Source organism: Thalassophryne amazonica, chromosome 1 (genome assembly GCF_902500255.1).
Source record: "Thalassophryne amazonica chromosome 1, fThaAma1.1, whole genome shotgun sequence".
Classification (NCBI taxonomy): Eukaryota; Metazoa; Chordata; class Actinopteri; order Batrachoidiformes; family Batrachoididae; genus Thalassophryne; species Thalassophryne amazonica.
The window spans coordinates 90,095,643-90,118,345 of NC_047103.1; the positions used below are offsets into that span (position 1 = coordinate 90,095,643).

General features: G+C 45.3%; 1 protein-coding gene across 2 annotated transcripts in view; it reads right to left on the minus strand.

Annotated features, from left to right (window-relative positions):
• svila (supervillin a) overlaps positions 1-20,334 on the minus strand; it is a 227,408-nt gene extending 207,074 nt beyond the window's left edge. For both annotated transcript variants that reach the window (XM_034172410.1, XM_034172402.1), the window contains exon 1: positions 20,130-20,334. In XM_034172410.1, the coding sequence (XP_034028301.1) occupies positions 20,130-20,187 (58 nt within the window). In that variant the 5' untranslated portion in view covers positions 20,188-20,334. The remainder of the gene's footprint in view (positions 1-20,129) is intronic.
• Between the last annotated feature and the right edge of the window lie 2,369 nt (positions 20,335-22,703).

Below are 22,703 nucleotides of genomic sequence, written 5' to 3' on the forward strand. Positions count from 1 at the left end.
TCCGATTTTGCTTATACCCGATAACATGTTTTACACAAATTTCAGATATATCGTTACTAGTAGCCTATTATGATGATTCTTCATAAGCTTGATTTTTTGGGACCCCCCCCCCCCAGACAGCATGGTGCCCTACGCGCAGTGCGTGATTTGAGTATGAGGAACGACGTCACTGTGCCTCACTGTGGTTTAGACTATCTGCTTGTTAAGGTATGATGTTTGTCACTCTTTCACTTTGAACAGGGTTGTGTCTGATGTCATCTATCCTGATGGAATATTCAGAGTGATGGTGCCGGCTTCAGTGAACAAGAAGTCACAAAGCAAAAAACATGGATTAAAGAGCTTTGTTCAGTTTTTCTGCAGTAACCTGATTTAATAATGGACACAGAAATATCTAAAATGTGTTTTGTGTGTTCAGTAACAGACTGAGTGGAAGCTCTTAAACACTCGTTAAGCCTAAACATTGGTTAATTTATCACAGCCACAGATCTCCCATTGGCCGAACACCATAACCAATCACAATTTTTAGCAGAGAACCAACCAGCTTCCTGCAGAAGACCAGGGGCCTCATGTACTAAACGTGCATATACACAAAAATGTGACATATGCCTGTCCCCATGCTCACATTCAGATGTATCAAAAGTGAAACGACCGTGGAAACATGTGGTGCATCACGCAAAAATCCTGGCATACATATGTATGTTTCAACAGCTATTGTGCCATCTCTGACACATACAGGTGATGCAGGAAACCATTAATAGTGTGAAAACATGAAATCAGAGTGATGTGCACATCAGAGATGCACTTGATGAACATTTAACACACCCATACATGTCAACCCCTGTGAGGGTCCACCTGTATAACCAAGTGAGAAAATCCATAAAATCAGCACAAAACCTTATAACCTCCAAATCGCACCAAAATCAGTTTTATTACAGTACACACAACTGCATAGCGGTATCACGTAACTGGGTTTTTGTCCACATATTATGAGTTGCCACAATGACATTAAAGTCAGGATCATTAGTATTTCCTCCACAGTTGAATTTCAAACAATAGAGATCTAGTATTCATGCATCAAGCTGAATTTTATAGAACTGAATGTGTCCAATTTAGTTATTTTTTACAGAAACAAGAACTGTGTGTCACTAGTGGAAATACATTAAAGGTGACAGAGAGAGGTTGAATGGGGCATTAATCCTTGTTCTGTGATGTGATATGTAACCCCCAAAAATTGTTTGGGTCTGTAATGACTCAGAACCTTCCTAAAAGGCTCTCTGAAACAGCTATGTTACTATGCTGGGTTTAGAATGCCTCATTTTCCTTTAATGGCGTCGTTTCGGAGCTTATTTGGCAACCTCATTATGAAATGTAAGTAGGTGTTGGCGCTGATCGGTTGCCGTTGTTTGATTGGCTGCCCTTGCTCTCACTGAAAAGAAAGCATTATTTATTTTCATTGCTTTTATATATTATTTTATATTTGCTTTTATATTCATGCATTTATTTCCTCTAGGCTGGACTATTGTAATTCATTATTATCAGGTTGTCCTAAAAGTTCCCTAAAAAACCTTCAGTTAATTCAAAATGCTGCAGCTAGAGTACTAACGGGGACTAGAAGGAGAGAGCATATCTCACCCATATTGGCCTGTCTTCATTGGCTTCCTGTTAATTCTAGAATAGAATTTAAAATTCTTCTTATTACTTATAAGGTTTTGAATAATCAGGTCCCATCTTATCTTAGGGACCTCATGGTACCATATCACCCCAATAGAGCGCTTCGCTCTCAGACTGCAGGCTTACTTGTAGTTCCTAGGGTTTGTAAGAGTAGAATGGGAGGCAGAGCCTTCAGCTTTCAGGCTCCTCTCCTGTGGAACCAGCTCCCAATTCAGATCAGGGAGACAGACACCCTCTCTACTTTTAAGATTAGGCTTAAAACTTTCCTTTTTGCTAAAGTTTATAGTTAGGGCTGGATCAGGTGACCCTGAACCATCCCTTAGTTATGCTGCTATAGACGTAGACTGCTGGGGGGTTCCCATGATGCACTGTTTCTTTCTCTTTTTGCTCTGTATGCACCACTCTGCATTTAATCATTAGTGATCGATCTCTGCTCCCCTCCACACCATGTCTTTGTCCTGGTTCTCTCTCTCAGCCCCAACCAGTCCCAGCAGAAGACTGCCCCTCCCTGAGCCTGGTTCTGCTGGAGGTTTCTTCCTGTTAAAAGGGAGTTTTTCCTTCCCACTGTAGCCAAGTGCTTGCTCAAAGGGGGTCGTTTTGACCCTTGGGGTTTTACATAATTATTGTATGGCTTTGCCTTACAATCTAAAGTGCCTTGGGGCAACTGTTTGTTGTGATTTGGCGCTATATAAAAAAAAATTGATTGAATTGAAATTGATTGATTTTCTGTTGTGTTTCTATTCAGGTTTTTTTGCCTCTTTCTCTAAAATTGTATATAATAATCATTAGATTATTAATATATAAACAAAAATAAATTTAAGAAATATTACTATTTGAAAACAAATGCACCCGAACGTGATGACAGCTGCAATGCTAACTTTTAACATTGAAAATGCCATAGACATGCTAACGCGTTAGCATCGCTCCGTCTGTTATGTTCAGAAGAACATAACAGGTCGGTTTAACATAGAAAAGGTAAATAATACTCACAGACGTATGCTCTTTACGGTTTTAGCAGGAGAAAATTAAGCGAAAGAAAGAAAGAATAATCGAAGCATGCTTCAATCTGCGAAGCACTGCTTCGATTGGTTCAAGGTTCAAAGCAAAGCCGCGCTGCAGAAAAGTTGTTTACAGACCCGCTGCAGGGTCTGTAATCAATACAGAAATGATCACTTTCCTGACAAACACCCCCCAAAACAACGGCCACTTTGAAGGACCGATAACATAATCGTTAAGCACAAAGCTTATTGATGTCGGTGGATCGAGTCATTTCTTAACGATACCCGAAAGGAACTGGTTCTCGATACCCATCCCTAGCTGCTAAGGGATTAGCTCATTCCCTTTAGAGTAACAAACCAGAGCTAAAGTGCCATTCTAACGTACAATTCTTACAACAGGAATATAGCGCAACACAAATGTAAAACAAAAGAAAATGTGATAATTACAGGCTGTACTGATTGCTGGGGTTGATTTTGTCACAGAGTCGGAACTGACCCTCTACTGAGTACTAAATGCCGACTGAAGCCAGCTCGAAATTGTGCAAGTCCTCCGTGAAATGCGCAGAGCAAAGAAATAGTCGGCGGTTGTATGTACTGGGGATGCGGTTAAAAATGAATAAAAGCCAGGGATCGCGTACATTGCTTTCCGTGGGAAGATCGTAGTCCGCTAAAACAGCCTGGGAAAGCACACCTGTAGCTCGCCATTGCTCCTCTTCAAGTGTTACGAATGGGTGGGCACAACCTTATGAATAATTAATTTAGAAGGGGCGTGTGTGAAAGGGGGTGGGTGTGTGTGTGTGTGTGGGGGGGGGGGGGCTATTGGTGAAAAAGTGACATAAGTTTTCTCTCAAAAACGAATTGGCCTGTTTTCTAGGGGCCATTCAAAAAAGGAGAAATACTTGAAATAGAGGTTTTGAAAGTTGCTGGCATTTCGTGTGTATTCCCCACAGCGGGGAGACTCTGAACTAACACCAAAAACATGAAAAAGATGATTTTGATTCTCTATCCCCTTTAATAAAATCATGAAAAATAAATTGAATATAATGAACAAAATAAAACATACCTCAGAACCTCATCAAGTGTATCGAAAATCGCCTCGCCAGTGCCGATGTTGCAGACGGGCATGTCAATGATCCTCGACTTCGCCCCGTGTGTTTATTAGGGATGGGTATCGATAAGATTTTATCAATACCATTATCGATTCCGCTTATTGATCTGATTCCTTATCGATACCTCGTGATTTTTTTGTGTACTAAAAGTAGGCTTTACAGGTTTTCTATGTCAGTGGGTCAAAGAGCTTTTTCTTATCGTGCACCCGCTCTGTGGAACGGTCGTCCTGCGACCGTAAGGCAGTTGGAGTCCATGGACATTTTTAAGTCAAGACTTAAACCCTATTTTTATTCTCTTTCTTATGAATAGTTTTTATTTTTATCTGTTTTGTTGGGAAGGTGTCGTAGCACGGACCCACAACAGGGGGCACAAATGAACGGACAATGAGTAAGCCAAAAAGTAACAATTTAATGTTGTGATAATACACAACTAAATTCACAGAAATTTGCACAGTCAATTAACACCAGGTGACGTGTGGGCAGGCTCGAAGATAGAAGACCCCCAACGAGAGAGAAGCCGCGTCCCACACGGCTTCCACCACCAACGGTCTGAGGAACACCGGAGCCGCCAAGTCCCGAGTCCCCAGGTGGCCTCTGTCTTCGGCTGTCGACCCTGGTACTGCTGGCAGAAAGCAGAGATAAGATGAATGAGTGTGAGTCCGCACACTCAGTAATCCACAGTCCATACACAGTTAGGAGGGAGCACCTCCACCTCCAATCACACACTCATGCAGCTCCTGGTTAACCACTTATCTGGGTTGGGATGTGAGGCGAAGCCGTCGCTGTCACACCAAACGCCAATTCCCCAGACAAGGCAACACTCCAGGAAAACGGCTGCAACAGAAGTTCAGGTTATACACACAAAGTGTCAGTCAGCAGAGAAATTACCTCTTCAGTAGTAGTCGATTTCTCGGCGAGGAGGTGGAGTTGCAGTCCGGCTTTTATGATGGTGATGATGATGATGAATGAGTGACAGCTGGTGCAGGGGATGAATGACAGCTGTCACTTCTTCTGGGTCTGGCGCCCTCTCGTGCTTGGAGCCCGCACTCCAAGCAGGGCGCCCTCTGGTGGTGGTGGGCCAGCAGTACCTCCTCTTCAGCGGCCCACATAACATGTTTTATTTTTTTACTTCTGTTTTTAATTATGTATTTTTATTTTTTTTATTTTTATTTATTTATTTTAATTTTTTATGTTGAACTGTTCTATGTGAGCCACCTTGAGATGGCTTTTGTTGTGATTTGGCGCTTCATAAGCCGATTAAATTGAAATTGAATTGAACAACATTTTATTGAGTCTTAAAGTAAATAAATATGAAATTGGTAACTGGATCCTTAAACTTTGGACATAATAAACTCTACATGGTGGATCCTTGATCTCTGGACATAAATAGAAATAAACAAAATATGTAGTTTTGTCAAAAGCATTTCCTTTCAGACATTTTGGCATGAACGTCTTTCCATATATCTGAGCTGAGCTCTTACAGCTCACTGTGCTTCACATCAGCATCAGTTTAATTCATAAAGAACACAGGACGTCTCATTTTGGGAAGAAAAAAAAGTTTTAGTCGATTGTAGTTTATTTTCTGTATTATAGCATTTGGAAAGAGGTGTCATTTTATTTAAAGCGGCAATTTTGTGTCAACGGAACAGAGGACGATTCTCGTTTCTTGACTACAACATGACAAGAGTCCCAGTTAGTGACTTTAATCCACACAAAAGCGACTCACGATATTTTAATGGCTTTGAGAGGAGTTAAGAAGTGGACTTGCCGCTTCTGAAGAGCAGCAAATCAAAGAACCATGAGCCAGTGGTTCGAAGCATTGCTTCATTTGGTTCATGCATCAAAGTGGAGTCGCGCAGCAGAAATGGTTGATTACAGAGCCGCTGCAGACCAAACCCTGAATATCCCTAAGACTTTATTTGTACATCCATATGATTCTGAAACTTGGAAAATCTGTATAATTTACAGACAATCCGTATAGGTTGGCATGTATGCACACCCACGTGTTTGCAATTATATGGATGGATATGTGCACTCCACTCACAGGAGGCGTGGCTTCTGACAGAAGCAGCTGTGGTGATCTGCCATTCTAAACAATCCAGTTGGACAACACCTACTATGTTTGGACAGTCATGGACTAACAACTGTCCACTGTGAGCCACGTGTGTCTGATTGCTGTATTTACATGGATATAAATACATATATCGCCGTGGTGGCGACAAGCTGCAGCAAGCAAGTGCGCACACGGAACGGACACTGACAGCCCCCCAGGTTGAAATGGACCGTCAGATCAGAACATGCAATGGACGATCTGACCGTCACGTCACCCATGTGAGCTCTGTTCCACATAATGCAGTGTCTGTGCTGTAGTGCTCTGTCCACAAGACATGCGTGTCGGGCGGAAAATGCGTGTGGCTGACTGGACGCACCTGACCAGTAGATGTGGACATGATCAGAGCACACTGCTTCTCATTCATGTCATTTCATGACTGTATGTCTGTGACCATGGGTCGTCTACAGAGGAACAGACGGATCATATTTGTATTGCTTGCTTGATAAATGCAGTGTTTTTATATGGTGTGGGATTTTTTTTTATTTTTTTGTAATACTTCCATGTCCTTCCTGATATGAAGCAGATTCCTGCAACTTTCAAAGAACAGCTCCATAGCTCAGTGGTAAAGTCTCTGACTGAGAATCAGAGGTTTTGAAAGGTTCACGTCCCGGGTGGTGTGTTTTGTTTTGGTTTAGTTTTTTATTGTTATGATCCATGTTAAGAGAGAGTTCAAGTGGAGCGCACACACACACACACACACACACACACACACACACACACACACACACACACACACACACACACACACACACACACACACACACACACACACACACACACACACACACACACACACAAAGAGGCGGAGAGAGAGTTGAACCTGATTTTCATCTGTATGAAAACAACAGAATGAAAGTTGTGGTGACATTTTAGATCTTCTGTTGTACTCAGAAACAGATCATACAGCTGTTTTCACTCTGAATTTAGACAATCTGCACTGAATATACAAACAAATCACAATCAAAACAATAGGAAACAAATCACAGAAAAATTTTTAAAAATAAATCTGTGTTTATGCACCCAGAACTCAAACTCACATACTCTGTCTCAGCACACTTGCGGTGCAGATTATCACTCCAGCAAGGTGAAATACTTGTGTGCACCTGTGTGAGGCAGGCACATGTGCACACGGGCTGCACTTGGTGGAACAATGTGCTGGGCTCGTGCACTTTTTACATTGATCAGAATAATTAAAACAGGAACATGCATTATGTTATTAGCCAGTTTTTGTTGCACTGCTGCTGAGCTGACAAACTGACAAAACATCACCAGCTCCGGCCTGTGCATGCATATTTATTTATAACTGCAATTTCTGTTCAACAGTAGGAAGTGTTGTGGAGCTAGAGTGCACTGTGTGAGACAGTGCACTCCAACTTCACAATGCACAATTGCGCATGCAGTTAAAACGAAGATACTGCTGGAAAAATGTTTGCTAATCACAACCATAAATGACACATGATACTTGGAAAATAAGCTGTTTGGACATTTCTTAGCCCTTTATAAAATAGACTATAAGAATGCTTTCAATGTGCTTGTGGAGGTTTGGAGGTTGGATGTTTTTAAAAACGGAGATTCCAGAGTTTCTTGGGATGTGTAGCAAACTCTAAATCATGTAACTGTCTTAGATTTTGGAATGAATACGGATGTAAGATGTTCTGTGTCTTCCATCAATACATTCCTGTCATAGTTCAAAAACAGCCAATGATTCCTCTGATCCACATCATGTGTCTCGGTGCCAATGGAGGTGCTGTGTGTGTTCTCCATTCTATTTGGAGCACACTGGTTGTAACAAAGGCAGTATGACACATGAACATATATACTTATGATTACTCACACAATAAATAAATAAGTTAAAATAAAAGCTCACAGCCAGCCTATGTGTACATCTGATCCTGTCAGATCTCAGAATTGAAGCAGAGTAGGTCCTGATAAGTTCTTGGCTGGGAGACTGCTTGGGTGTGTTTCCCCGTGTAGCACTGGAGTTGCATCAGGAAAGGCATCTGGCATAAAACTTGTGCCGAATCCCAATGCTAGTATTTTGCCATTCATGAACAATCTGATTCTTTTCAAAAGCTTTCAAAGTCAAAGTCAAAGTGTCTATTAGTCTCTTTAGTGAGAAATTTGTCTTGCACAGAGGGGTCTGCTGCACAAACAACACATCCAAACACACCCATGCATCAAAAAAAAAAAAAAAAAAAGCATAATACATCAAAATTAAAATACAGATATATAATCAACAAAATCATACCAGCATCTCAGTTCAAATTCAGCACAGCATGACCTTATACTATCTTTTCTGTCCATCCTGAGCCATCTGCTCATGACTGTTTGCATTGGTTATATTTACAAAGAGGAGCTCTGTACCCCCTTCCTGAGTTAAGTAAAATACATTCCGAGTGCAGTACATAAGACACATCTGATAAAATATTGTCTGCAAGTCTGAGGATTGCTTGTTCGAACAAATCTTGGGGAATTACAGGTACCAACCACTATACTAATGATTTTGCCAGCTGTTTTTGTCAGATTTAGGATATGAGTTTTTGATTTAACCGTTAAAATTGTATGAACGAAGGATCGGAATCCTACTTGGGAGCTGTTTGCCTTATCAGTGTGCTAAACTTTCGCTGTCCATCTTAACTCTGATCCATTCCCCTCACTGGGCATGGCTTGTGCCCTATGACTGCTGAGATATTGAACTGAACTGAATTGAAGAAGATTTATTTTGAACATAACAAAAGAAAAAAAAATAAAACAGACAACATAAAATTAAAGTTAGTTCAAAAAGCAGTGAGAAGTCCAAACTTATCTAATCCCACCCCTTCTCCCTGTATAATGATCAATATATATCAAATATCAAAATGTCAACCCCTGTTTCTTTAAAAATACTACTATTTGCAATCATGATAATAATAATAATAGCAACAACAATAATGCTAATAGTAACAATAATGATACAATGATACAATACAATTTGAGAAAAAGACAATGACATAAGAAACCCAACAAAACAAAACACAACAGAAAAGATAGACCCAACTAACAATGAACATAAATAAATACATAAACAAACACAGAAATAAATAATCAATAACAGTTTCCAGTGAACACCTAGTAACTCTCACACTTCATCCCTGTATACCACGAAAACACATTTTTATATTTTGTTTTAAACTGTTGAATGTTTGGACACTGCTTTAACTCCTCATTCATACTGTTCCACAGTCTCACCCCACAGAATGAAATGCAGAATCGTTTGTGCGGATTTTGTTCATTTTGAAGTTTTATTTCCCTCGTAATTGATATCCCCCCTCTTGATCCTTGAACAATTTCTGTATGTTTTTTGGTAAAAGGTCATTTTTTGCCTTGTACAAGATCAGGTTTGTTTGGAATTTTACCATATCTGTTAATTTTAATAGTTACAGTTTTTTACAACTGCTATGACCTGTTGGTTAGAACCTTAACCACTTTTTCAAAACTGTCAACGCACATCATACCTGAAACACACAATTCCCCAAACAGGTAATTTCATGATCAAATGCACGCAGTGTAAATAAACAGACACACACCTCCAAAATACAATAATACGAGGTCTGTTAGAAAAGTAAATGACCAGATCAAGTTCCGCTGATGGCGGAACAAAAGCGCCACCGTGTTGAAGTCTCACAGGACATGCTGTAACATGCCCAGCTCTTCCACAATTTCTCGGATAATCACACGACTGAAAAGCCACCGAAAGCCGTCTGAATCTTCCGAATGGTGGAAGAGGTGGGCATGTTACAGCATGTCCTGTGAGACTTCAACACGGAGGCGCTTTTGTTCCACCATCAGCTTCATGCCGATGGATTTCACTGCCACTCTTTTCATGGCAAAATCTTCTGTCACAGTGGAATGTGCCGAAAAAGTGCTGATTTCCACCTCTTCCACAATTTCTCAGATAGTCACACGACGGTCCCGCATCATCACAGCGTTCACTTTGGAAATGATCTGGTCATTTCTGCATGTTGATGGCCACCCGGAGCATGGCGCGCTCTCCACCGTTGTGCAGCCGTCTTTAAACCGGCTGTACCGCTCCTTAATCTGTGTGATGACCAGAGGATTGTCACCGAAAGCCGTCTGAATAATCCGAATGGTTTCCACCTGGCTGTCGCCCAGTTTCTGGCAAAATTTGATGCAGTCGCGCTGCTCCAGTCGTTCCACCATTTCCTTGAAAAGAAAAAACAACGAGAGACTACACCCATCCTCACACAAAGGCTGCAAATGACGTAACCGACAGGCGTGAAAAAATCACGCATGCGCATGAAGGTTCAAGGTTGGCTCATGCAAGCACACGTGATTCAAATCCATCAGGTTTTTGAAAAAAATAAAAAGGTTGGATACTTTTCTAACAGACCTTGTACACTAACACAGTTCACCAAATCTACCAAAGCACTGACATACGTTGTCTTCTAACAGAAACATTTAGTTAGTCCTTTTTTTGTACAACACTCAGCACAAAAAAATGACCCATGTCAAAGCAGCTTTGCAGAATGTTTATGAGGGAAGAAGACACAGTAATTGCACAATCAGGTGTACCACTAGTGTTTCACTTTTGGCGAAAAATGAAATTCAGTATAATGCTTAATAGTTTGTTTCACAATGATAACAACATCCCAAGGGATCTTCATGCAGAATTTCATGAGCAAATACCATTTAGATTTTTTTGGTGACTGAGTGCTTGATCCTTGTGAACAAAAACAGGTACTATACGGAGACTACATTAGGTTTGTGAAGAACTCTTATTCCAAAACGTTACACACCAAAGCATTGGAAATGGTGTTATTTCTGTGTTCTATAATGTGAGTCAAAAGACTGGACCAAAATATCTGCTGTAAAACCTCCATCATAGTTTTACAAGTGATTCCAGTATAGAGCTACTACTACGGAGACTACAAGGCTCTACGGAGACTACATTTGGCACAAATTGTCATTCTTGAGGTACTAAAAATAAATATATCACTTCCAGTTTCTAGATCATGGTTGAGACAAAGACACTCTAGTGAAATACATTGGTATCATTGCTGCACCTAGTGTTGCCTCTCTGTGAGTATGCTACTACGGAGACTACAATATTTTGGGGGACATCCACATCCCTGATTATGTGAATTTCCCAGAAGTTCCAGCAATAAAACTGAAACAATTTACTAGCACTGTTTTGTAGGGGATCCATTTAGGTGTCAAATCTAATAAACAGGAATTATGAAATCAAAGGATTTATGTTTAGAACATAGTGTTTTCTCAAATTAATTGACAAATTTGGATTCTAGTTACAAACCTATTATTTTACTCAAATGACTGCTGCTTGGCTCCAAGTGAAGATATTTTGATTCCGTAACTTGTGTCATGACCAGAGAAATACTGAGAATGTCACTGAATGGTGTAGTTCTTTGAAAGGTTCGAGAGGATAAATATCAGCTTTATTATATAATGAGCAAATTTCACAAGAAATGAGGTAACATGCAAAAAATTGCATTTTTTCACCATATATTCACCATTTTTGAGGTTGTTTTATGCATTTCCAAACTGTAAAAAGCACGACACAGATAAAGGTATGCCCAAGGGTTCTTAGCAATAGCTTCTAATATCTCTAATGGCATTATTTTATGAGATATAGGTTGGTAACATTGCATTATTAAAATGGTAACACCTGATTGTGCACTTACCGTCAGTAAATGACAGGATTTGGAGTTAAACACTTTACTGTATTGCAAATGAAAATGACTTACAGTACAGTAAAGAAGAAAAAAAAATCAGCATTTAGCTGTCATTCATTAGTGGATTGTCAAATACACAAAAAGAAAAAGGAGCAGAACAAATCGCTGTAAAAGAGGAAGAAAAAAAGCTAATCTGCTTGGTCGTCAGCATTGGGCCACATATTTTCATCGACATTACACCTGATGTCTTCTCTGGCCAGGCATCTTGGGAAGTATCTTTTTGCATGCCTTATCCAGCCCTGAGTGTTTTGTGGGCCGCTGAAGAGGAGGTACTGCTGGCCCACCACCACCAGAGGGCGCCGCCGCCCCACAGGAGCAGCCTCGGTAACAGCTGTCACCCATCACCTGAGACAGCTGACGGCAATTATCACTGGGGTATATCAGCAGGACGGCATCTCCACCTCATCGCCGAGATATCGTTCTACCTGGAAGGTAATAATCTCAGCTGACTGCTTGACAGTAACCTTTGTGATTTTTGTGAGTGATTGCAGACTTTTTTCTCCAACGAGAGGTGGAGGTAGCTTCCCTGCCGTACAGGTTGCTGGGTGCAAACGCGCCCACGTTAATTGTGTTCTTGTTCCTCACCAGCAGTACCAGGTCCGACACGCGGAGGCAGTGGCCACCTGGGAGTTCGGAACTTGGCGGCTCCAGTATTCCCGGGGTCCTGTGGCGGAGGAAACCGTGTGGTTCCGGTTCTACTTTGGAGAGGCGTCTCCTATCTTCGAGCCTGCCCACACGACACCTTTGTGAATTGACCTTTGTCCATTGTTGTAATTTGTTGTGTTTGTTGTGCACGTTCGCAACAGTAAAGTGTTGTTATTTGACCTATTCCATTGTCCGTTCATTTGCGCCCCCTGTTGTGGGTCCGTGTTCCTACACTTTCCCAACAGGATATCTCGGCCAGCGTCATGGATCCCGAGGGGCGTCAACCGGCTGTTGAACGGCCAATGGAAGAACAAGGCGCACAGGCGTCCGCAGGAGGGGTAATCGGTGAGTTGCAGCGGATCCTCACCGCTTTCACGACTCGGTTAGACTTGATGGCCGAGCAGAACGCCCTCCTGAACCGCAGGGTGGAGGCTCTCGCCGCGCAGGTGGAAGCGCGCCCTCCGGGCGCCGCTGCGGCTCTCCCTCCCGTAGACCCTGTGCGTGACAGCGACGTTCCACTGGTTGTCCAACGACCCCCCCCCACCATCCCCTGAAGCATACATAAGCCCCCCAGAGCCGTACGGAGGCTGTGTGGAGACGTGCGCGGATTTCCTTATGCAGTGTTCGCTCGTCTTCGCACAGCGTCCCGTCATGTACGCGACCGACGCTAGCAAAGTAGCTTATGTGATAAATCTGCTTCGTGGTGAGGCACGCGCTTGGGCTACAGCGCTCTGGGAGCAAAGTTCACGGCTCCTTCTGACATATGATGGGTTTGTGAGGGAGCTCAGAACAGTGTTCGATCACCCTAATAGAGGAGAGACCGCTTCAGCCGTGCTGCTGTCAATGAGACAGGGGCGCCGGAGCGCAGCTGCCTATGCAGTCGACTTCCGCATCGCGGCTGCGAGGTCCGGCTGGAATAGCACTGCCCTCCGCACCGCCTTCGTAAACGGACTGTCATTGGCCCTCAAGGAGCACCTGGTGGCTAAGGACGAACCGCGGGATTTGGATGGGCTTATCGATCTTGTCATACGATTAGACAATCGGTTAAATGAGCGCCGTCGAGAACGAGACGAAGGGCGTGGCCAGGCACGCGTCGTCCCTCTCCCTTCCGGTTCCGACCGCGTTCCGCCCTCCCCACGCTCCACGGCCCCTGCGCTCCGTGCGATCACAGCTCCCCCTGCTGACGAAGCTATGGACACGAGTAGGGCAACATTTAGGGCACCGGTCACACAAAGGAGGCTGGCCCGCGGAGCGTGTTTTGTTTGTGGCTCGATTGAGCATCAGGTACGAGACTGCCCCGAACGGTTAAACACCAACGCCCGCCCCTAGACACTGGGCTAGGGGGGGGCCGAGACGTTCACGTGGGACACACCCACATCGCCACACGACTCCCAGTTACAATCCTTTATGAGGATTTAACCCTGAAGGCCCCAGCACTGGTGGACACGGGCTCAGAAGGGAATTTGCTTGATAGCAAATGGGCCAGGGAGATAGGGTTCCCTCTGGTGGCGCTTACCTCGCCTGTGCAGGTACGGGCACTAGATGGCTCCCTACTCCCTCCAATCACCCACAAGACACCACCAGTAACTCTGGTGGTGTCGGGGAATCACCGGGAGGAGATCGAGTTTTTTGTAACTCCGGCCACCTCCCGTGTGATTTTAGGTTTTCCCTGGATGTTAAAGCACAATCCCCGGATCGATTGGCCGTCCGGGGTAGTGGTCCAGTGGAGCGAGACCTGCCATCGGGTATGTTTAGGTTCCTCGGTTCCTCCCGGTTCCCAGGCCAGGGAGGAGGTCAGAGCCCCGCCCAATCTAGGGACGGTGCCGGTGCAGTACCATGACCTTGCGGAGGTGTTCAGCAAGGATCTGGCACTCACCCTTCCCCCGCACCGCCCGTATGATTGTGCCATTGATTTGGTTCCAGGCGTTGAGTTCCCGTCCAGCAGGCTGTACAACCTCTCACGACCTGAACGCGAATCAATGGAGACCTACATCCGGGACTCTTTGGCTGCCGGGTTGATCCGGAATTCCACCTCCCCGATGGGTGCGGGTTTCTTTTTTGTGGGGAAAAAGGATGGCGGATTACGTCCATGCATTGATTACAGGGGGCTGAACGAAATCACGGTTCGTAACCGATACCCCTTACCCTTGTTGGATTCGGTGTTCACGCCCCTGCATGGAGCCAAGATATTCACCAAGCTTGATCTTAGGAATGCGTATCACCTGGTTCGGATCCGGAAGGGAGACGAGTGGAAGACGGCATTTAACACCCCGTTAGGTCATTTTGAGTACCTGGTCATGCCGTTCGGTCTTACAAATGCTCCCGCGACGTTCCAAGCATTGGTTAATGATGTCTTGCGGGACTTCCTGCACCGATTCGTCTTCGTATATTTAGACGACATACTCATCTTTTCTCCGGATCCTGAGACCCATGTCCGACATGTACGTCAGGTCCTGCAGCGGTTATTGGAGAACCGGCTGTTTGTTAAGGGCGAGAAGTGTGAGTTTCACCGCACTTCTTTGTCCTTCCTGGGGTTCATCATCTCCCCCAACTCCGTCGCTCCTGATCCGGCCAAGGTTGCAGCGGTGAGAGACTGGCCCCAACCCACAAGCCGTAGGAAGCTGCAACAGTTCCTCGGCTTTGCGAATTTCTACAGGAGGTTCATTAAGGGCTACAGCCAGGTTGCTAGCCCCCTGACAGCCCTGACCTCACCAAAAGTCCCCTTCACCTGGTCGGATCGTTGCGATGCCGCGTTCAAGGAGTTGAAACGGCGCTTCTCGTCTGCACCCGTTCTGGTGCAGCCCGATCCTAGTCGCCAGTTAATGGTTGAAGTGGATGCCTCGGACTCAGGGATAGGAGCTGTGCTGTCCCAGAGTGGGAAGACCGATAAGGTCCTTCATCCGTGTGCCTATTTTTCCCGCAGGTTGACCCCGGCTGAACGGAACTATGACGTCGGCAACCGAGAACTCCTTGCGGTGAAAGAGGCTCTTGAAGAGTGGAGACACCTGTTGGAGGGAACATCCGTGCCATTCACGGTTTTCACTGACCACCGGAACCTGGAATATATCAGGACCGCCAAGCGGCTGAATCCCAGGCAAGCCCGCTGGTCACTGTTCTTCGGCCGTTTTGACTTCCGCATCACCTACCGGCCCGGGACCAAGAACCAGAAGTCGGATGCCTTGTCCCGGGTACACGAAGACGAGGTCAAAGCGGAGTTGTCGGATCCACCGGAACCCATCATCCCGGAGTCCACTATCGTGGCCACCCTCACCTGGGACGTAGAGAGAACCGTCCGGGAGGCCCTGGCACGAAGCCCGGACCCAGGACTGGACCAAAGAACAGACTTTACGTCCCACCAGAGGCAAGGGCTGCAGTCCTGGACTTCTGTCACGGCTCTAAGCTCTCCTGTCACCCAGGGGTGCGAAGAACCGTGGCAGTTGTCCGGCAGCGCTTCTGGTGGGCGTCCCTGGAGGCCGACGTCCGGGACTATATCCAGGCCTGTACCACCTGTGCCAGGGGCAAGGCCGACCATTGCAAGGCTCCGGGACTGCTACAGCCGCTGCCCGTGCCTCATCACCCCTGGTCCCACATCGGCCTGGATTTTGTCACGGGCCTCCCGCCGTCCCAGGGAAACACCGTGATCCTCACGATAGTGGACCGATTCTCCAAGGCGGCCCACTTCGTGGCCCTCCCGAAGCTCCCTACGGCCCAGGAGACGGCGGACCTCCTGGTCCACCACGTCGTCCGCCTGCATGGGATACCATCAGACATCGTCTCCGATCGCGGTCCCCAGTTCTCCTCGCATGTCTGGAGGAGCTTTTGCCGGGAACTGGGGGCCACGGTCAGTCTCTCGTCCGGGTATCACCCCCAGACCAACGGGCAAGCAGAGCGGGCCAATCAAGAAATGGAGCAAACACTGCGTTGTGTGACAGCCGCGCACCCGGCGGCCTGGAGTACTCATCTGGCCTGGATCGAGTACGCCCACAACAGTCAAGTGTCATCAGCCACCGGCCTCTCCCCCTTTGAGGTGTGTTTGGGGTATCAGCCCCCGTTGTTCCCGGTGGTTGAGGGGGAGGTCTGTGTGCCCTCGGTCCAGGCCCACCTGCGGAAGTGTCGTCGGGTGTGGCGCGCCGCCCGTTCTGCTTTGTTGAAGGCCCGGATGAGGGCGAAGACCCATGCAGACCGGCGGCGGACCCCGGCCCCTACGTATCGCCCCGGGCAGGAAGTGTGGTTGTCCACAAAGGACATCCCACTACAAGTGGCCTCCCCTAAACTACAGGACAGGTACATAGGACCGTTTAAAATCCTCAAGGTCATCAATCCCGCCGCAGTGAGGCTTCAGCTTCCAGCCTCACTGCGGATCCATCCTGTGTTTCATGTGTCGAAGCTCAAGCCCCATCACACCTCGCCCCTCTGTACACCCGGTCCGGCACCACCTCCTGCCCGGATCATCGATGGTGAGCCGGCTTGGACAGTGCGCCGGTTGTTGGACGTCCGTCGGATGGGCCGGGGCTTTCAATATCTGGTGGACTGGGAGGGGTATGGTCCCGAAGAACGCTCCTGGGTGAAGAAGAGCTTCATCCTGGACCCGGCCCTCCTGGCCGACTTCTACCGTCGCCACCCGGACAAGCCCGGTCGGGCGCCAGGAGGCACCCGTTGAGGGGGGGGTCCTGTTGTGTGGGCCGCTGAAGAGGAGGTACTGCTGGCCCACCACCACCAGAGGGCGCCGCCGCCCCACAGGAGCAGCCTCGGTAACAGCTGTCACCCATCACCTGAGACAGCTGACGGCAATTATCACTGGGGTATATCAGCAGGACGGCATCTCCACCTCATCGCCGAGATATTGTTCTATCTGGAAGGTAATAATCTCAGCTGACTGCTTGACAGTAACCTTTGTGATTTTTGTGAGTGATTGCAGACTTTTTTCTCCAACGAGAGGTGGAGGTAGCTTCCCTGCCGTACAGGTTGCTGGGTGCAAACGCGCCCACGTTAATTGTGTTCTTGTTCCTCGCCAGCAGTACCAGGTCCGACACGCGGAGGCAGTGGCCACCTGGGAGTTCGGAACTTGGCGGCTCCAGTATTCCCGGGGTCCTGTGGCGGAGGAAACCGTGTGGTTCCGGTTCTACTTTGGAGAGGCGTCTCCTATCTTCGAGCCTGCCCACACGACACCTTTGTGAATTGACCTTTGTCCATTGTTGTAATTTGTTGTGTTTGTTGTGCACGTTCGCAACAGTAAAGTGTTGTTATTTGACCTATTCCATTGTCCGTTCATTTGCGCCCCCTGTTGTGGGTCCGTGTTCCTACACTTTCCCAACACTGAGCCCCACCACGCATTCTAACTCTCCCTCTACCTCTACCTCTAGGCATTTTTCTCACTTGTTTTTTGCAAGTACTCCACCTTCTCCCTTGTCTTGTCGTTTGTTCTTTTCCCTCACAAGATACGCCAATAAATATTGGTGATGTGATTGAAAAAAGCCCAGCACCTGAGCTGGGTGAGAGGGGAATTGTGATCAATGTAATCTTCAAACCATTAGTTTTGAACATGAGGTTTTCTGTTTTGACAAACTGTGTGAAAGCAACTGGAAATTCACCAGTTAACACCTGCTGTTTTGGTCATGACTGAGCTTGTGTGTAAAAGGAGTTGAAACTAATTTTAAACATGTAAAATGTTTGTATTTTGTGTCAAAAGAAGAACAATTGTGTTAAATGTGTAGCCCACACAGGCTGATGTTGTGGTAACTGTGTAAAGAGTTTTGAAAAAGCGTTAAAGGTATTGGACACCAGGTATTAGTGGTTGTAAGAAACTGTATATAACAGCAGTAATAGCAGGTGCAATTTTGTTTAAAAAAATATTGCACACTTTCTGTAAATACTAGCAACTTCATTTCACTTGTCAAATATCAGTGTGTTCATCTGATATACGAGGTCTATTAGAAAAGTATCCGACCTTATTATTTTTTTCAAATCCATATGGGTTTGAATCACGTGTGATTGTGTCAGACAAGCTTGAACCCTCGTGCGCATGCGTGAGTTTTTCCACGCCTGTCGGTTGCGTCATTCGCCTGTGAGCAGGCTTTGAGTGAGGAATGGTCCACCCCCTCGATGGATTTTCATTGTCAGGAAATGGCAGAATGATTTGGGCTTTTTTTCCATCAGAATTTTTTCAGAAACTGTTAGAGACTGGCAGCTGGAAGCCATTCGAAAAATTTATCATAAAGCCGTCCTTAAAGCTGTAGTAACAGTCCTTATTCTCTGTGAAGCCCGTAAAATTTTCACCGAAAGCCAGATAAATTTTTCGAATGGCTTCCAGCTGCCAGTCTCTAACAGTTTCTGAAAAAATTCTGATGGAAAAAAAGCCCAAATCAGTCCGCCATTTCCTGACAATGAAAATCCGCCGAGGGGGTGGACCACTCCTCACTCAAAGCCTGCTCACAGGCGAATGACGCAACCGACAGGCGTGGAAAAACTCACGCATGCGCACGAGGGTTCAAGCTTGTCTGACGCAATCACACGTGATTCAAATCCATATGGTTTTTGAAAAAAATAATAAGGTCGGATACTTTTGTAATAGACCTCGTATGATATATTTAACTGAAGTTTCTGATCCAGACAACCAATGATTTATAAAGGAAAATCATGAAAATTATCAGGGGTGCCCAAACCTTTGCAAACAACTGTAAGCATTTAATGCAAGTGTGCCCCCCCGGCACGCCACATGTGTTGGAGTGAGTGTGTGTGTGTGTGTGTGTGTGGTGGGAGGACACACGCACACATGTGAGACACATGCACCACATGTGTGTTGCTTTTTGCAACTCCACAGTTGTGGGGGCACTTAGACAAATTTCACATCCAGCTCGAAAGTAATCATTTCCTGACTGTTTTCAGCTGCTGGTGTGCGCATATAGTTGTAGCAACAGGTGTACGAGGCGTTAGAGGCAGCTCAAATTTTACACGTATTGCATATGATTCCTGCTTCATGCGCAATTCATGTGCAATTTGACCACATTCGTACTATGTGTGAAGGGGCCCTAAGCAGGAATATAAAATGAATGAATATGATAGTACATAGTTACACAGGAGACGACAAGAGCGTGCACCTCCAGTGAAGGTGCTCATTAAAGTATGTAAGACAAATGAAGAAGCACAAGTTTGCTGAGAGCGAAGCAGATGGAGCTTCAAACAGACCTAAAACAGGATGTGACAGTAAGCTAATTATCTCCTTAACACCAGTACTGAATGCATACACAAACATGTTAGAGCTGACTTAATATCTCAAACAGAAATAGAGAGCTGAAGATAGTCCATACTTCTCTAACCTAGACTCCCACATAAGCACTTCCTTTCCTATGGAAACCATGGTTCCTATTGCCGCAGCGTCTGAGAGTGTGCACCACCTGTTGCAGGGTTCAAGCCAGTCAACAATGGAGAAACTTGATTTGGAAATGACAGCAACTTGCAACCTGTCACCACACCGGTTTTCATGTTTGTACACAAACAGACAAGAATGCACATGTTAATACTAAGAATATGCTCGAACATGCCCATGTAACTTCACTCAACTCAGACTCTAAATGAGGCGCAAAGGCCTGAAATAGCAGCCGCCCTAAATCAGTGCTCATAGGAGTCCCTTATCACTGCTGCAGATATGTTCTGTGTCACTGGAGGCTACAGATACACCACAAGGACATCAGGCTTAAAGCAGGACACAGCAAAAAAAAAAAAAAAAATCTGCAGTTTGTTCCATGCCAACTCCCTGAAGCACAAAAACTCAACCTGTCTCACGCCGCTCCGCACCAGCTCCAAATCTCAGATCTGCAGAATTCACAGACCTACAACCTCTTACCTTGGCTGCCAAACCTAGAGTGACTTGGATAATTCGAGATCCACGGGTCCTGGTACATTTTGGCAACAACAAAATCACAGTGGAAGGTAAGAAGCCAAAAAGACAGATGAAGTAGAAAGTAGATAGATAGACAACTGCCAAGGAGGCGATGCAGCTACAAAAGCGATTTGTCAGTGCTCTGGGCCAGACTGAGAGGGAGAAACAGAAAGGAGTCAGGTTGCATTAGAGAGTGAGAGCAAGAGAGAGAGAGAGAGAGAGCAAGAGAGAGAGAGAGAGAGAGAGAGAGAGAGAGGATGGGGAGGGAGGGTTGAGAGTAAAAGATTATCAGCGTCCCAGCTGCAGTTCTGGTAGAGGTGATCCTCACGGCAGTAAGAGTTCCACTCCTCCTGACTGCTGAGATCCAAACCAGGTTCACGACAACAGCACAAAGCATGAAAAGCTGCTTAGCATAGGCTCATTAGTCAGCCAGAGTTACCCAGACCTTATTCCTACAACACCAACACAGCCAGCAAACATCCTCCAGGCTGCAGAGAGAGAAGTGCAATGGTTACGAGGTCCCAGGACACAACAGCCTTTGGCTGACACACACACAACGGATGCCAAAGAAAGATTCTCACCAAGGGGAAGAAATGAAAACAAAGAGTGCAAAAGAAAAGGCACTTTCAAGCAGATGAGAAATTCCAGCATGTTTCATCAGACAAAATAATACGAACAGCATAGTCATGAGAAGCTGGAAAGGAGAGTGATTAGAAACAAAGGGAAGAAAAAGTAATAGAGTGGTGGAATAACAGCAACAGAGAAAAAGTGTCTAAACATGTACAATGAGGGTAACATGAACAATTGTATCATCATCCTAAAAATACTGTGGGCCCTCTATGGCTGAACTTTGGTGCAGTCTAAAGTGCACAGCGCAAGTGTATATGGAGCATTTCCAACTCCACTTGGCTGTATAATCTGAGAGTAAAGACAGGTGCAAACCGTTTACAATTAGTGACTTGTTTAGTCATGGGTGTGTTTTTGGGCATGAGTGCCACCTCTCTATTCCTTTAAAACACAAGTGTGCCATCACCTGACACACTGATATTAAGATGATGAACTTCAAAGTGAGAGCTTTCTGGCAAGGAAATGGTTCTGGCCACAAAGCATCAAAGCGCAAAAGCGCGGCAACAGTCATCCACAACAGCACCACCAGGTGAAAGATTTTATTGTTGCAACACAGAGTTTTGTGATTAGTAAAGCGATCACAGACATAAAAATATATATATTTTTCTATCCATTTCAGCAACTTAAAACAGTCAAATGGCTGCTCTTCAGTTATACTAAGTCACTTCTCTGCACAACTAAACTAACAAAAATTATGACCCCTCAAACAATGTAGATAATAAAATCTGACAAAGGAAAAACTGTTGGTTCAGATGGTGAGTCGATGGTGTATTTATAAATTTACACACACACACACACACACACACATATATATATATATATATATATATATATATATATATATATATATATATATACACGAGGTCTGTTAGAAAACTATCCGACCTTTTTATTTTTTTTTTAAAACTATATAGATTTGAATCATGTGCGCTTGCATCAGCCAAGCTTGAACCTTCGTGCACATGCGTGAGTTTTTTCATACCTGTCATTCGACGCCCAGAGTATCCTCACCGAAAGCCGTCTGAATCTCCGAATGGTTTCCACCTGGCTGTCTCTCACAGTTTCTGGAAAAATTTGATTCAGCGCTGCTCCAATCGCTCAGCCATTTCCCTGACAATGAACATCGACGAGAGGGGTGGACGAGTGCTCACTCAAAGCTGCCCAACAGGCGAATGACGCAACCGACAGGCGTGAAAAAACTCACACATGCGCACGAAGGTTCAAGCTTGGCTGATGCAATCACACATGCTTCAAATCCATATAGTTTTTTAAAAAATAAAAAGGTCGGTCTAGTTTTCTAACAGACCTCGTATAGGTAAGATCAGCTGCATGTGCTGGTTTAAAAACAACAAGAAACAGGGGATTCCACCCTGTATAAATCACTCCCAAACCACAAAGAGGTACTAGAGTGTGGGAGAAAGCCATCTCAAAGACAAATGATGTTGAAAGATTGAGCAGTGACTGCAAGACACAGTAAATGCATCTGAAATGCCCCTAACTACATGCATGTGTTCGAGCCACGGCAGCTGAGTGACTCAGCTGTCACTCACATAGCTGTGGTTAAAACAGGGGAAAGTCAAGCTGTTGGGAAGTTTTGGCTGCTCCCACTCACTACAGCTGATCTGGTATCGATCCAGATCTTGATTTGGCACAGATTATACATCATATTCCTCTCCTAGCACAACTCCACATGTGCAATGGATGTGGGTGGGCTCATCATCACTGTGCCATCCATTGCAGCAGTATTACCACTTCATATTATTATGTCACTATGTATTTCTTTTGTAACTGAGTTCCACATCAAGATCTACAGTGCAGCTCAACTTGAGTGCATGAAGTTGGAGACTTGGGGTGTTTGCTCCTTCTCTCATGAGCTCATTTTTCCCACACTGCATGCATGCACACTTACAT